Here is a 15,259-nt window from a genome sequence, read left to right as displayed (position 1 = left end):
GTCCTGTTCTCTGGAGCAGCAGAAAACAAACTAACTCCCTCAATATGACATCCCTTCAAATATTTAAATAAGGCTATCATATCACCTCTTAACCTTCTCTTCTCCAGGGTAAACATCCCCAGCTCCCTAAGTCGTTCCTCATAGGGCATGGTTTCCATTTTAGTCACCCTCCTTCTATTCCACTTCTGTTGGTGCAGCCTAAAATCGCATTGGCCTTTTAAGCTGCCGCATCGCACTGTTGACTCATGTTCAACTTGTGGTCTACTAGGACTCCTACATCCCTTTCACATGTAGTCTCGTTCAGTCAGGTGTCCCCCATCCTATATCTATGCATTTCATTTTTCTGCCCTAAGTGCAGTACATTACATTTCTCTGTGTTGGATTTCATTTTGTTAACTTTGGCCCAGCTCTCTAGCCTATTCATGTCATTCTGAACTTTGAGCCTGTCCTCTGGGGTATTAGCTACTCCTCCTAATTTGGTGTCATCTGCAAATTTGATAAGCATGCCCCTAATACTGTTGTCCAAGTCATTAATAAAGATGTTGAATAGCACTGGGCCCAGGACACAACCCTGTGGGACCCCACTGGTCACTTCTTTCCTAGATGAAGAGGAGCCCCTTTCCTGGACAGAGCAATCTCATGACACTGCACCCCGACTCCGCCTAGAGGCCGGCCTTTTGGGATGGTCTGTATAGGGCCTAAGCAGTGGTTGTAAATGTGAAACAGAGAAAAATGCCATCCTATCAGACCTTTCAGATGCAACCCGTAGTGACAAACAGGCTGCCAGTACTGCACGACATTCCCCTTAGTGCTGGGTATTATGTCACTTCCATTGTCAGTATTTTGCACAAATACCAAGCTGTCAAACTTAGACACAGCAACGTGCAAGAAGTAAATGGTAAAGCTTGTAAAAACATAGTTGTAAGTTTGCTTATTATCAATGGTACAGTCATAAATCTTAGAACAAACTCCAGAGCAATGAGCAAGCAAAACAGTAAATGAATATATAAATATTTGTAAAGCATCTTTTTTTCACTTATTTACACTGAGGGTATCTTTGACACTGTATAAACAAAAAGCCTGATTATTCAGATCACACGTGCAATCTTTGACTACAAATAATGACTCATCCTTCCGCTGGACCTGCCTCAGAACGCAACAGGAGGTGTTCTTATCTGATGCAAACTTGTATAATGTTACATTGATCCACAGCACCGGATTAATTCTGTAATTATTGTGTCTGAGAGACAGGATGATGTTTCAGTAGTGGGAATATTTAATTTTAAAAAACCTGAAAGTGCCAAAGAGGATCACAGTCAAGATTCATGTTTGTTTGGTTTAAAAAAAACAAACCAGTTATTGTTGTGCTCAAGGCAATCCCCATTTATGGCAATCCTTTCATAGGATTTCTTGACATGATTTATTCAGAGGGGATTTGCCATTGACTTTTTCTGAGGCTGAGAGAGGGTGAATTGCCCAATACCACTGAATGGCTTTCCATGGCTGAAAAGGGATTTGAATCGAGTCCTAGGCCATCATTGAAACAACATTTTTTGGTATCTTTTCTGTTCTGTGTTCTAAGTTTGAATTGATGTACTTATTTTGTTTATGCAAGTTCAAAATAAACATTGAATATGGTTTGTGATATGTTTCTTGTAACAATTCCCTCATATTTGTTTCTTTGTGCAGGTCTGGCTAAGCAGTAACAGCAACAGTGTTGAAGCTGCCGATCAGTGGCAAGACACAATTGCCAATCCAGAGAAGATTGTGGTCAAATGGCATAACATCAGTTCAGCATGCTGATCCCATGGGCAGTTATGTTGGTTGTGATCTGGACTTTAACCAAAAGACTTTTACACATATTTAAAACAAAGAGCCATTAGTTAAAAGAAAAAGAAAACAAATGTACACTTGGACTCTGCACAGTTCCACTTCTGAAGAGCAAAATGTTGTGTCGAAAAAAATTGACAAAGGGAAAAGTCTTAGAAATGTTCATGGAATTCAGAGACCACTTTTGTTAGTGGTCTGACTAACTGCCTGGCTTTTGTTGTCTATGAAGATTACATATAGATTTTTTATACATATTTATGCTCATCTTGTGCTGGGGGACCTGGGATGCTTGTATATTTATGTTCATTTTAGAAGGAAGTTAATATTCTCAGATTTAGCTCAGCTCTCGTTTGTATGGACATTTCTCCAGAAAGACTTTCCTCACTTTATCATTTGAAAACAGTGCCTTAGCTACCATTTTATTTCTGTAGCTTTACCACTATGGTCTTGGTAGTGCTACCCTCACAGTGAACAACAGAGTTAAGGCAGACAGGAGGGAAGTAGTGTTTTATTTTTTAAAATCTTGAAATAAACTTGAAGAATGTATGCTTGTCGTGATTGATGTTGCATTCAAAGGGAGAGGGGAAGACTGGGAGTGGCGACTCTTGCCATGTTGAGGTAATTTACCACCAGCTGCACCACTTTTTCGAAGGTGAAATGTGAAGTCACCATTCTTACTCATATTTAGGGTTCAACACACTGTTGTGAGCCCTTTCCACATGACCAGCCACTTCCCAAAGGCCTGATGAAAGAAGTCTTATCCTGCCACCAGAAGGACACTGTGGAAGTTTAGCCTCTCTAAGAAGGGTGTTGTTCCAGAGCCTGGAAGCAGCCATCCAGAAGGCCTCTTTTGTGTTCCCACAAGTTATACCTATGAGGATGGTGAGAAAATCCTCTAAAGATCTCAACACCCAAGCAGGTTCATACTGGAGAATACTGTCCTTCAGCTAAACAGAGCTGTATAAACCCTTTATAGATCCTAACCAGTAGCTGTGGAGACAAACCAAAAGCTAGTGGAGCTCTTGTAACAAGGAAGTCACATTCCTTGAAACTAGCCCTGATCAGTAGCCTGTCCACAGCTCTTTTGATCAGTGTGATATATGCCATCCTATGCCAGCAATTCCCTTCTATACTACACTGGGCAAACAGGACAGTATACAAGAGAATAAATGGACACAATTTGGAAATTAGACATGACAATAACCAAAAAACAGTTGCAGAACATTTCAACCCCCTTGGACATACAGTAGAGGAACTAGAGGTCACAATACTTGAACAAGGAAAGTGCAACGTAAGACTAGAAAGAGACAAGGCTGAATTGACTTATATTCACAAATTCTAATACATTGGCAGAGGTATGAACAAAGACAATGGCTTCATGGCACACTACATATGTTGATGCAAGAATTGCAAGAATTAGTATTCTTGCTCCTGTATATGTAACAAAAGGCATCTTCTCAGAGAAGGTTTTGAAACTGAACTAAGAAAACTGACTTGGTAAACAGATTTATTGTTTTCCCCACATCAGTACCAAGTGGCCACTGTAAAGATCTGAAAGACCCATATCACATTACCCTTAGAAAATTAAGGATAAAACTCATATATTTTTGAATTCTATTACATCCCATCCCACTCCCAGAACTATGGATATATGCTTTAAATCCTAAGGCCAGGATATCACTGTATTGCACCTGAAGAAATGGATTTATAATGAAAGATGCTAAAACGAAAACCAGTCTTAAAGGTGCTGCTACATTCCTTCTTTTCCCCTTTTCCTCCCTTCCTCCTTTTTAGGCTTATGTGCTTCCTGTAATAATAAAACATCCTCACCCATTTTGTAAATTGTTTCGATATAGTTTAGCTAAAGTTTGGCTATATAGTTTGGCTGCAAATTCCAAACAACTTACAATTAAAAGAGATTATGTTTCAATTATTTAACACTTGCCATTGTATTCTTTTAGTTACTTAATTTTAATTTCTTAAGAAATAATACATCATTGTAAGAAAAAGGCTGTATGCTAGTCTCTTCCAAACTAGCACTACCGCCAGCTCCCTAAAGAGATGTTCCATTTGGACTGCCTTCCTTGCCAAGAGCAGACCATTCCTGAGACTGAACTCTTCCTTCCCTCACCTCTTTACCCAATATAATTGTTTGAAATATTTTTAGGCTATGATAAATGTGAGCCAACAGCTAAATTGCTGCAAGTCTTTACATTTGGATAGAATTTATCCAATACTAGATTATAAATGCCTATCTTCCTTTTTAGGGAGAAATATATCAGAATGTCACAAGAGTAAAGTTTATTGTCTAGCAAACTGTCCAAATTAGCAAAGCAACTTGAAGAAGGAATCAGGGAAAGTTTATTACTGCAGCAGAAATAAGATACACATTTTGGAAGTCCAAAGCGAGGCAAAGGAACAGTTTTCAGAGCCCCGTTACATACACTGTGAGACTTGTTTTTCTAGATTTGGCACAGCTGAAAGCATGCTCAAAGAGTAAGAATTTCCATTAGCAGGAACCTTTTTGTGTTGTTTAAATCAGGATATGTCACTTTAAGCAAGGAATTTTTAATTAGCAATTATAAACCAGAGAGGAAGCTCCCTTTCTCATCTATATGTTAAAATACACAGGATAGAGGCAAGGGTGCCAGATCATCTATAGCTTAATGATTCTCTCCCTTCCAAATAATGGAGATTCAGAGCTCATGAGTCCAGCTTGGAAATATGGAGTTTATTAACTTAAAAGAGTGAGGGTTTCATTATTATTTTTGTCACAATCAGCATTCTTGAACCATATGAGTGGCTTGACAAACCAGCTCACTTTAGTTTTCTCTTCTGCTTTTGTTTTCTTGTGTCTCCTCACTCTGCAACTTCTTTTGAAGCTTCTCTTTGCAATTTGGCTCTTCAGTTGATATAATGGAATAAATCCAGCTTTCAATTATGGATTCAATTGATAATCTAAATCTCAGCATGACTAAACCATAAGAGTAGAATCGAAAAGTTTTATATGTTAATATTAAAAATACAAGATAAATAACTATCAGTCGGTAAAGGTAAAGGTAGTTCCTTGACATAAATGTCTAGTCGTGACCGACTGTAACAGTTGTTACAAAACATTTTTTTTAAAGGAAAGTAATGTAAAGTCACCCCTGCATATCCACAGATTCTTTATCCGAGGATTCACATGGCTTGAAAATGTTTTGTTTTTTTAAATATAAATTCCCAAAAGCAAACCTTGATTTGGCCATTCTATGTAAGGGACACCATTTTACTATGCCATTGTATTTAATGGGACTTGAGCATCCACAGATTTTGGTATCCATGGATGTGTGTGTTTGTGGGTGTCCTGGAACCAAACCCCAGCGGATACCAAGGACCCACTGTAAAGCAATTGAACAACTGCCACTGCAGTTGTTATGTAAGAAAGACAATGAATCATAACTGTCTTGCTTTCCCAATTAAAAGCACTAGGCTTAGTGATAGGCATTTGTGCAAGTTGTGCATGTTGACTCAACTTTTATTGAATGAAGTTAGTTAGAGAAGGAAAAGTTTTTTAGTTCCTGTGAGTTCCTGTTGCTGGCTCAGGCCGCTCTTGGTGATCCAGAATCTGAACTTGTTATGCAGCTTGCCAGGCCTAGTGCCAGTGTTTTGTTTAAGAAGGGTGTGAAAGGAATTGACCGACGAGCCAGTGATGCCTAGTGTTAACAGTGACGTCGTGTATACACCTGCCTCTTGAATAATCCCGGATGCACACACAGATGTCCAGTAAATCTAAAAATCTCTTTATCAGCTCAGTCACATATAAAACCAGCATGCACCTCTAATACATTAGGTTGCTATTACACAAAGAGTCAGTCTATGTATTCAGAACAACTGTGTTTTATATTCCCACCAGGACCATACTACTTCACAGTTAAGATCACTGGCCCCATTCCCACTGGACATATAAAGCGACGTATTTCGCTTCAATTCTGACTCAGATTTTTTTTCCCGAGTCATAATTGAATCTGATCATCGTTCCCATTAAAAACGGGTGCAAACAGACCCAGGTATTTTTACCCCTGTTTTTGTTCCCATTGGTATTTTCCCCGTGGTAATTTCAAGCGGGTTATTTTGCTCTCCGTTCCCATTGCCCTTCCGGGACCTCTTTTTTTAAAAACAGCTGTCAATCACGTGCCTAAACGCTTGACGTCACAGTCAATCAGTCACTTAGGCGCTTTTCCCCTCTGGGAAAGAAAGAAGGAGCCTCTATTCCCCTCAAATCTATTCTCTGGAAGAGAGAAGGAGCCTCTATACGTCCTAAACCTCTTTGCGTCCCAGGCTCTTCTGTGTCTCCCAAGACTCCCTCTGGAAAAGAGAAGAAGCCTCTATGCGCCCCAAACCTCTTTGCATCTGAGGCTCTTCTGTGTCTTCCCAGACTCCCTCTGGAAGAGAGAAGGACCCTCTATGCGCCCTAAACCCCTTTGCATCCGAGGCTCTTCTGTGTCTTCCCAGACTCCCTCTGGGAAGAGAGAAAGAGCCTCTATGCACCCTAAACCCCTTTGCATCCGAGGCTCTTCTGTGTCTTCCCATAGTTCCTCTGGAAGAGAGAAGGAGCCTCTATTTGCCCCAAACCCCTTTGCATCCGAGGCTTTTCTATGTCTCCCCAGACTCCCTCTGGAAGAGAGAAGGAGCCTCTATTCACCCTAAACCCCTTTGCATCCAAGGCTTTTTTGTGTCTCTCCAGACTCCCTCTGGAAGAGAGAAGGAGCCCCTGCTTCCCACTCCACTGGGGGAAAGGCCTATGCAAATGGGAGAAAATGGCGCCGGTAATGCAGGAAAGAGAACAAGCGGGTGACACCCCCAGGCCAGCCCCTTGAGCACTGCTCCTCCCTTCCCCAGGTTCCTGAATCTGACACCCTTGTCGTTCCCATTCGTATGCCACGAATCAGACTCAGGAGGCACAGGAAAACTCACTGAAAATGTGCTGTTAAATTAAAACTGGTTTATCAACCACTGATTCGGGTTTTTTCAGGATAATTTGATCATATGGGAGTCAGATTCGAATTCCAATGGGAACAATATCAGAGCAATGCAGATTGAATGTGTGCTCAAATGGGAATGATGCACCCATGATTTGCATCCTGATCCGCGTTATAAGCCAGTGGGAACACGGCCACTGAATTCAACCCTTCATAAATTCCATGCCCTTGGAAAGCCAGATTAACAGAGGTAGGATTTCACAACCGTGTACATTTTCTTGAGCTGTGCCCCCAGTTTCCAAGTACTGCTTTTGTTTCTGGACATGATGGATTGCCGTGAGTGGTTTCACAGAAATTGAAAGCAAAGAAGATCTGAGCAAATTCTAAAAGCAAATTCATATTTTTTTAGTGTGTGGATCTATTATGACTAATCAAGCACTCAATTTATACCTCCATTGATTTTTCGTCTGATGATAAAAAATATAAGCCTAGAACAAAATATTTACATTACATAACCTATTTCTAATGTTCTGGGCTGACAGCATGTCATAATAATACACAAAGAAATGCCTCAGGTATTCTGCTGCAGTGGCAATAGGTAGAACTTTCTTATTGAGTACAGAAAACCCTTCAGAAAGAAAGAAAAAAGATGTGCATTGCTGCCACAGAGTGTCTATAATACAGAACAGCAATATTGAGGAAACGCATAGCTAGTATTGCCACTGCACTGCAATTTCACCTTTAACCTCTGCCAATTTCTTTTGCCTTAGCCATTTAAAGAAGATACTTCTGTTTGATCCACTGCAATATTCAGTTGGCGTGCGTCATTGTCTATATGTTTACACTATACTTTTAAAGGGAACATTTCAAGAAACATTTACATGTAGCAAACCGGACTGGCATAAATCAGCATCTCCTTTTGGAAGAAAAAAAAGGAAGAGGAAAGGGGGGCCCTTAATGCTGTTGCTGCTCCCATCTCTAGGAACAAATTTATGGAAATCAATTACATTAGGAATTAGGCTGGAAATCTGCCAGCAGAATGGAGCAATTTAATTGCATTTGGGTTTTTAACAAAAGTGTTTGATTAACTGGAATATTAGCATGAATCTATCTTCAGAGTCAGGTTACTAACTAAATGAGCCAAAGTGCTAAAGAGTCAACAAAGCTTACATGACCCAATTGGTTTTAGAAAACCTTATTATAGACAAATTGACTCAATTAAGGAAGCCACAGAAAAAATGGAGACATGTCTCAAAGTGCTTGATAAATGGCTTCTTTATTGTAGAGAAAGTCCAGTGTGTTTCAGCCTAGATAGACAGATAGATAGATGATAGATAGATAGATAGATAGATAGATAGATAGATAGATAGATAGATAGATAGATGATAGATAAGCTTTCTTCAGGGGCTACATAAAAACAAACATATAAATATAAAAGGACAACATATATGATAAAACTTGCATGACATAAGAAAAATAATTTTAATCTTTGGACACTACACATCCACATACAATTCACTGCTGTTGCTACTAATTTACTAATTTGGTCATATTTTACTTTTGATTCTCTTGCTAATACGTTGTCACCACAACAATTGAATTGGCTGTAACATCATGCTTGGACATTAGCCTTGTGATTACAAAGTTGTTGTTCTTCCTAACCTGTGGTAACAAGTTCATGTATACTGAACCAAGTGGTGGTGTTTACGCTTTTCTATTACATGTGCCTAGAAACGGCTATACACCTTTGAAATAGGTAATATTTATTTATGTGATACACCTATAATTGTGGTTCATTAATCTTGTACGCTCCTTGGGGCCTATGTATTGCAACTTAGAAATCAACTCCAAAGATGACCATCTCATTCCGTTTGCTGGATAAAAAAGAAACGTGAACTAGGCTCAAAGGTTGTTTTTTTATGTTAGCCAATAATTTTTTAAAAGGAGGAATTGGGAAGCTTTCAAAGACCTATCGATGCAGCTGGGCTATAAAGGAGGATGCCTTTATAAAAATTATAAAAGTGAGATACTTCATCGGCTTTCAGATAATTCAGCATACAGCTCATGTACTATTATTATTATTATTATTATTAAGCTTTATTTATATACTAAAATTGTAACTGTCTTTTTAAATGTATTTTTGGATTAGATATTTTTTTTTAACCAGAAATTTGTTCTCCTTCTAATACATAGGCCAAACTGAGATACTGATCCACAGTGGTTTTAATAACTGTAATAATAGCCATTAATAGCCTTTCTGCAGCTGGATCACCTGGGAAGCAAGGTGAACTCTTCCAACTGTCAACCATTGGAATCCAGTCATAAACCGTTAACTGGCATCTTTTAGATGCAAACAAGATGGCTCAGCAGGAGTTGCACTAAATCCAGGCAAAAAGAGCTATTGGACAGGTAAATGTTTCTCCTTTTTTTAGCATTAAAGCCACAGTAGTATTTTGAAAAGAGAAGTACACAAGGCAAAGAGGTGGCAAATAAAAGAGATCTGAGAATAATGGGAGTGTAAATAAGAATATTTTCTGTTTTGCTCTTTCGGGGATCTGAGGGAATAAATCCTCACAGTACCTCATAAGTGGCATAATTCTCATTCTGAATTAAAATCTGAGATAGTTCTTCTGAGGAGGCTGACCATATTTACCATTCTAAATGTGACGGTACCGTCCCCCCCCCCCCCCCATATTTCCAGACCGTCCCATCGTTTTAATATAAATGTCAATTTTGTACCGGTTCCAAGAAAAAGGCCCTGTTACATTGCGAAAATGGTTTGAAGATCCCTATCTGAAATTGTGGTTGTCAAAAAGTACAAAAAAAAGACACACAAAAATGGTGTCATGGAGTGTGAGAAGTTTTGTGATAAGATGCTGAAAGACTGAAATCTGCAATATAAGATTACTTCTTCAGAGAAATATTCATGGTGAAACACAGTCCCCCTCCACGTCTATCTAGTTTTTTGTATGAGTTCTGTCTCTGAAGAATAATTGTTAGCTCACTATGTTTGTGTGATACAACTTTTGCTATCGTCTTACTTTTACATTAATATGGAATATTACAGAACCCTGTCCCATTTTTGCCATCCAAATGTCCCATTTTTGTCTCAAGGACAGCCTACTCCTGAGGAAAAATATTATGGTCACACTTCAAGGAAAAACTAACCAAGGCTCCATCTACACTGCAGAAATAATCCAGTTTTACACCACTTTAACTGCCAAGACTCATTGCTATGAAATTCTGGGAACTGTAGTTTTGTTGTGGTGCCAGAGCTCACTGACAAAGAAAGCGAAATATCTCACAAAATTGCAGTTCCCAGGATTGCCTAGCACTGAGCAAAGTGGTGACAAACTGGATTATTTCTGCAGTGCAGATGCAGCCCAAGCTATGCAATCTAACAAGAGTTCTACCCATGTTTAAACACAGTATCTTTAATCTCCCACCCGTTGTAGGTAGGGCTGTATTAAATCGACAAGAGCCATTTTATTCATTTTCAAACGGAAATGAATTTGTTTCAACTGCATTTGGGAAATGAAATGAAATTCTTCAGGAAGGGAGACCAGTCAGCATTTTATTTCCCCAGGAAGTCTTCACATGAGAAACAATTTAGATGTTGGAAAATTCAAAATGCCTGCCACCATAAAATGGTGCAAGGCAATAGAAAACATGAATTTCTACAGAGCAGGATAGATCATTCACTAATAGTTCATTCTGATTTTAAAGTACAGTATTAAACATCTCAACAAGGGAAGGACAGCGATTCAAAGCAGGCATATTCATTTAAAGTCACCGTGTGCTATTTCTTGAAAAAAGATTTTTAATAATTTTAATAATTTTATTTTGAAATGGATAAATTTCCCCTCCACCAGATCGGATCTTTCCTCTTCAGGGAAAGAAGGGAGACTTTGCCTTCCTTCTACTTAATTTTACATATTTTCATCCTTCCTGTTCATCCCTCGGGAATCTAGCTGCTCCGATTCTGGACAGAGAGGAGAGATTTAAATAAAAATTCTATTTTATTATTTTTTATCTACATGACAGCAATCAACTTCACATGCAAGTTCTTAAAACTGCATAAATCAGCAATGATCCAGTCAGATATAAGTAAAACCAGTAAATAATAATACATTGTTGGGTGAAATGTCCCTTTAAGATGTTATGTTGTATACTGTGCCCACCCTATGTACTGTGAATATTATATATTGCGTCTACCCAATGCACTGTGTATGCTATGTTATGAATAAGTTGGCCATAAATTATTTTGGAGGGGATTGTTGGGTAAAATGTCCCTTTAAGATGTTATCAAATAATTATATGGCTATAAATGGCGAGGAACACCAGGTGTCAGTCCTTAGTTGTTAGTACTGTATCTAAGGTCTCTGAAACCTAGAGCAAGTGTGGGTTGAGGATAGTGGATTGGAGAGAGGAGTTCGTGTGTTAGTTTTGAGAGTGTGGATTGCATATATACCAGACAAGTGTTTGTTGACAGAAGTCAGAGCTTACATATTGCAACAGGTAGATAAAAGCCTCCATGGGCTTTGGAAGAAGTCAACTGTGCCTTATTTCAGGTTGATTAGTGCCTTGTTACCAAATACTGCAATACTGCATACTGGGTTGTGCTTCTGCACTCTGCTGTATGTGAGCTACTGTTGAGGTCAACCACCTCAGACACTGCTGAATGTTGGCACCTCTGTTGGGCCTATTTTTTGTTTGCTTTTTGTCACTGCACACCTGCAGTACACAGAGGGGAGCCAATATAAATGCCCTCCCACTCAGAGAGCCACAAGGAGTGGCAGAAGCAACCTAAAAGGAACTCTCCTGTCTGGAGTGGATAAATTTCCAGGTGCCATCAGAGTCAAAGGGGATGAGCAAGGTCTTGTTCTTGCCACAATATTATTCTAAAATCCAAAGTTTTACTTTTCCTTGTTGCTGTGAATTGCAAACACTCCTTTGTAGCTAAACTCATTCAAGACAGAACACATTAGAAATGGGACTAAATTTGCCTCCTGGCTTGTGCGTATTTGAGGTGGGAAGTAGGCTTTGCCAACTGCAGCCTCCACAAAACTCCAGGGGAGGTGTAAGAGATTCTCAGTTTCACCTGTTTTGTCATCCTCTCCCAGAGGACAATTTTCATTGGCAGCCCTTGGATTGTGGAATGACAGCTGGGAGAGATTTGACAGCTAAATATGCTGTCTGCATTTAAAAAGTATGAGTGTTGGACTATGACTCTGGAGAATAGGGTTTAATTCCCCTCTTGGTTATGAAAAGTCACTGGTTGACTTTGGGCAAGTTACACTCTTTTGGAGCATGGCAATGGCAAACCTCCTCGGAACAAACCTTACCAAGAAAACCCTGTGATAGGTTCGCCTTAGGGTTGCCATAAGTTGGAAATGACTTGAAGGCACGCAATGCACACACATTAAAAACTTATCTCTTCTGTCAGACCTACCCAGTTAAATTTAAACTATGGTATTAAATTGTGTTTTTTTAATTTTATGCTGGATGATTTGAATGTATCCTGTGTTTATGTGTTTTAACGTAATGTGTTTAAATGGTTTTATGTGTCTCTAAACCTATGTTGTACCCAGCCTTGAGGCTTTGGGAGAGGCAGGTAAGAAATGAAATAATCATCATCCCATGTTCTACTTCTTGGTCACTGAAAGATTGGCTTATCATGTTGTGGGGGCAACTTTAAAAATCTTTTTAATGCATGTTTTATTACACAGATGGAGTTGTTCCAGATATGTATGGTACTTGCAGCCATTTTAAAACTTTCATCAGGACTTGCCTACAATATAAAAGGCGAGTTGAAAATTCCTTATTACTATCATCTTCATAATGTATTGTGCAGATTATGCATATTAGATTCAGGATCCATGTTAGTTGGCTAATGCATCAGGCTTTGCCCAAATTAAACAATTTGTACTGACTTTTATTTCTCATGAGAAAATAACTTTCAGTTGGTCCAAAAAGATATCATAGTGTTTAATTTAAAGAGAAAAATGAGTAGATCTGATTTATTAATTATGTAAAACCGATATAAAAGTTTTAAAACCATTAATTAACAGTTATATGAAAATATTAAATCAAATAGTTTTAAACACACTAAAAACTCTCCTCTCAATGACTGTCTTAAGGCAGTAATGGACTGGATGAGGGAAAACAAATTGAAGCTGAATCCAGAAATAACGGAGGTACTTACGGTATCGGCTCTGAACCCAGGTATCGGGATACAACCTCCAGTCCTGGAAGGGGTGACACTCCTCTCAAAGGACTGTGTTCGCAGTCTGGGGCTGCTGCTAGATCTGTCGCTTCACATGGCAAACCAGGTGAATGCGATGGTCAGGAATGCCTGTTATCAGCTTTGGCTAATAGGCCAGCTGCGTCCTTTCCTGGATGTCAGGGACCTTGAGACCGTAGTACATGCATTGGTAACCTTGCGTCTTGATTTCTGCAATGCACTCTACATGGGGCTACCCTCGTGCTTGGTCTGGAAACTTCAATTAGTTCAAAACATGGCAGCCAGACCGGTCTCTGGTACATCCAGAAGAGACAATATAACACTGATCTTAAGTTCACTTCACTGGCTGCCCATTAGTTTCTGGGCGCAGTACAAGGTGTTGGTTATCACCTTTAAAGCCCTAAATGGCTTGGATCCAATCTATCTTTGGGACCTCCTCCTTCCATATAATCTCCCCCACACACTTAGATCTGCAGGGAGGAATTTGCTACAGCCTTGTAAAACAAGGCTGTCCTCAACCTCCCAAAGGACTTTCTCAGCTGTCGCGCCCAGATTGTGGAATCGCCTGCTGGATGAGATCCATCATATTACCACCCTAAACAGCTTGAAAAAAGCTATAAAGATGGATCTCTTCTGACAGGCCTTTCCCGAATAGTTTCTCCGGCCGTTTGCTATGTTATTTATTTATTTATAATATGTTTTTATAATATGTTTTATTTTTATGTATTTTTTAAAACTCTTATATCGTTTATTCTATTATAACGGGGATTGAGGGTTTTGGAATACATGTTGTTTTGTTTGGGTTTGGTTTGGTTTTGTGTTTTGTAAGCTGCCCTGATTGCATCTTGTAGAGGGGTGGGATATAAATTATTATTATTATTATTATTATTATTATTATTATTAAAATATGGTAAGATTATAAAAGCATAACTATCTTGTACTTTTCTGAATAATGTGACTCAAGGCAGCTTACAAATTATTGAAACCATTACAGAATAAAATGTGAGTACATGTGTGCTATTTTTAAAGTTATCTATAGTGTTAAAGCCATTTAAAATTCATTAAAAGACAATATTAAAAAACAGCCAAACAGCAGATTTGTTCCTGAAAGCCTTAGGTGGCATTAGATGCAAAGGAATAATAAAGGTGTGTATTCTCAGCATACAAGTGTGCCTGACCCCAAATATCTGGAAAACCCTTCCCAGCAGTTTCATGTATATGTTAAATAACATAGGGGCCAAAACTGAAACGCATAGACCTAATGTTGGAGAGGGGATGCACTCTTTAAATCCTCTTGGAATCTTGAATAGTCTATAAGAGAGTTGTGCAGCCCTCAGATATTGAACTGTAGCTTCCAAAAGCACTAACCAGTGAAGGATGCAGAGGGCCATGATTCCCACCCCGTTTCTGCAAAAATGACTGTTTCTGATTAATATTTAATGTTAGATCTGGACAGTACTCTGTGCTCTGAACTATTCAGAAATTGCCCTGCTCCAAGGATGTGGAGCTCCAACTCACGCCTCTCTGCTCTCCTTCCTCCAGAAAGCAAGGACTTATTTCTTTGGACAGGATTTTAGCCTTTTAACTCTTTGTTTCAGAAGGATCTTTCCTGGTATCTTTTCACCTGGTATGCTTTAAATGGTGCTAAACATTTTGGTTCTTCACTTGCTGTTTTAATCTGTTCTGTTTTGTTTTTATTGCAGTTGATTTTAGCTGTGTTCTCCTTTAATCTCTGTTGTAAAACATCTTGGGTCCAGCACTAGGAGAGGGGTGGGATATAATTTAAATAGATAGATAAAGTAAGGCAGGACTGCCATCAGCCACAGCCCTTTCTAACTTGCTAAGGGAACAATTAGGAGTTTATTGCATACAGTTTTAACGCTGACCCGGACATGGGATGGGATCGGGCTGGAATGGGTTAAAACTGATGCAAAATTGCTGCTGTGCTGCTGCCCGACTATCACTGGTTCTCCAGCAATGCTCTGGCAGCTGATTTTGGCACTAAGGAAAGCTTCCATAGTAACAAAAATTGGCCGCCCAAAGCACTGTGAGAGGACGGGTGATAGTTGTGCAGCAACACAGCAGCAATTTTGTGTGCAGTAAAATCAGTTTTTCCCCATTCCAGCCCGATCCCATCCCATATCCAGGTCGGCATTAAAATTGCATGTGATAAACTCCTTAACGGCATTTATACTGGAATTGCAATGGCAGTACATGGGAGTTG

The 15,259-nt window shown here is 39.2% G+C and overlaps 2 protein-coding genes across 4 annotated transcripts in view; both read left to right on the top strand.

The window, feature by feature from the left end:
* TC2N (tandem C2 domains, nuclear) overlaps positions 1-2,376 on the top strand; it is a 43,040-nt gene extending 40,664 nt beyond the window's left edge. Inside the window, exon 12 of the mRNA XM_089522406.1 lies at positions 1,690-2,376. Within this exon, the coding sequence (XP_089378532.1) occupies positions 1,690-1,803 (114 nt within the window). The 3' untranslated portion in view covers positions 1,804-2,376. The remainder of the gene's footprint in view (positions 1-1,689) is intronic.
* A 6,742-nt stretch (positions 2,377-9,118) lies between these two features.
* Positions 9,119-15,259, top strand: part of CATSPERB (catsper channel auxiliary subunit beta) — an 83,382-nt gene continuing 77,241 nt past the window's right edge. For all 3 annotated transcript variants that reach the window (XM_089522403.1, XM_089522402.1, XM_089522401.1), the window contains exons 1-2: positions 9,119-9,200; positions 12,521-12,596. In XM_089522403.1, coding sequence (XP_089378529.1) covers positions 12,521-12,596 — 76 coding nt within the window. In that variant the 5' untranslated portion in view covers positions 9,119-9,200. The remainder of the gene's footprint in view (positions 9,201-12,520; positions 12,597-15,259) is intronic.

The sequence above is a fragment of the Sceloporus occidentalis genome, unplaced genomic scaffold (genome assembly GCF_023333645.1).
Source record: "Sceloporus occidentalis isolate IW3139 unplaced genomic scaffold, rSceOcc1.0.p SCAF_4, whole genome shotgun sequence".
Lineage (NCBI taxonomy): Eukaryota > Metazoa > Chordata > Lepidosauria > Squamata > Phrynosomatidae > Sceloporus > Sceloporus occidentalis.
The sequence above is the reverse complement of the archived record's forward strand: the minus strand, read 5'-3'. Positions and strand labels throughout refer to the sequence as shown.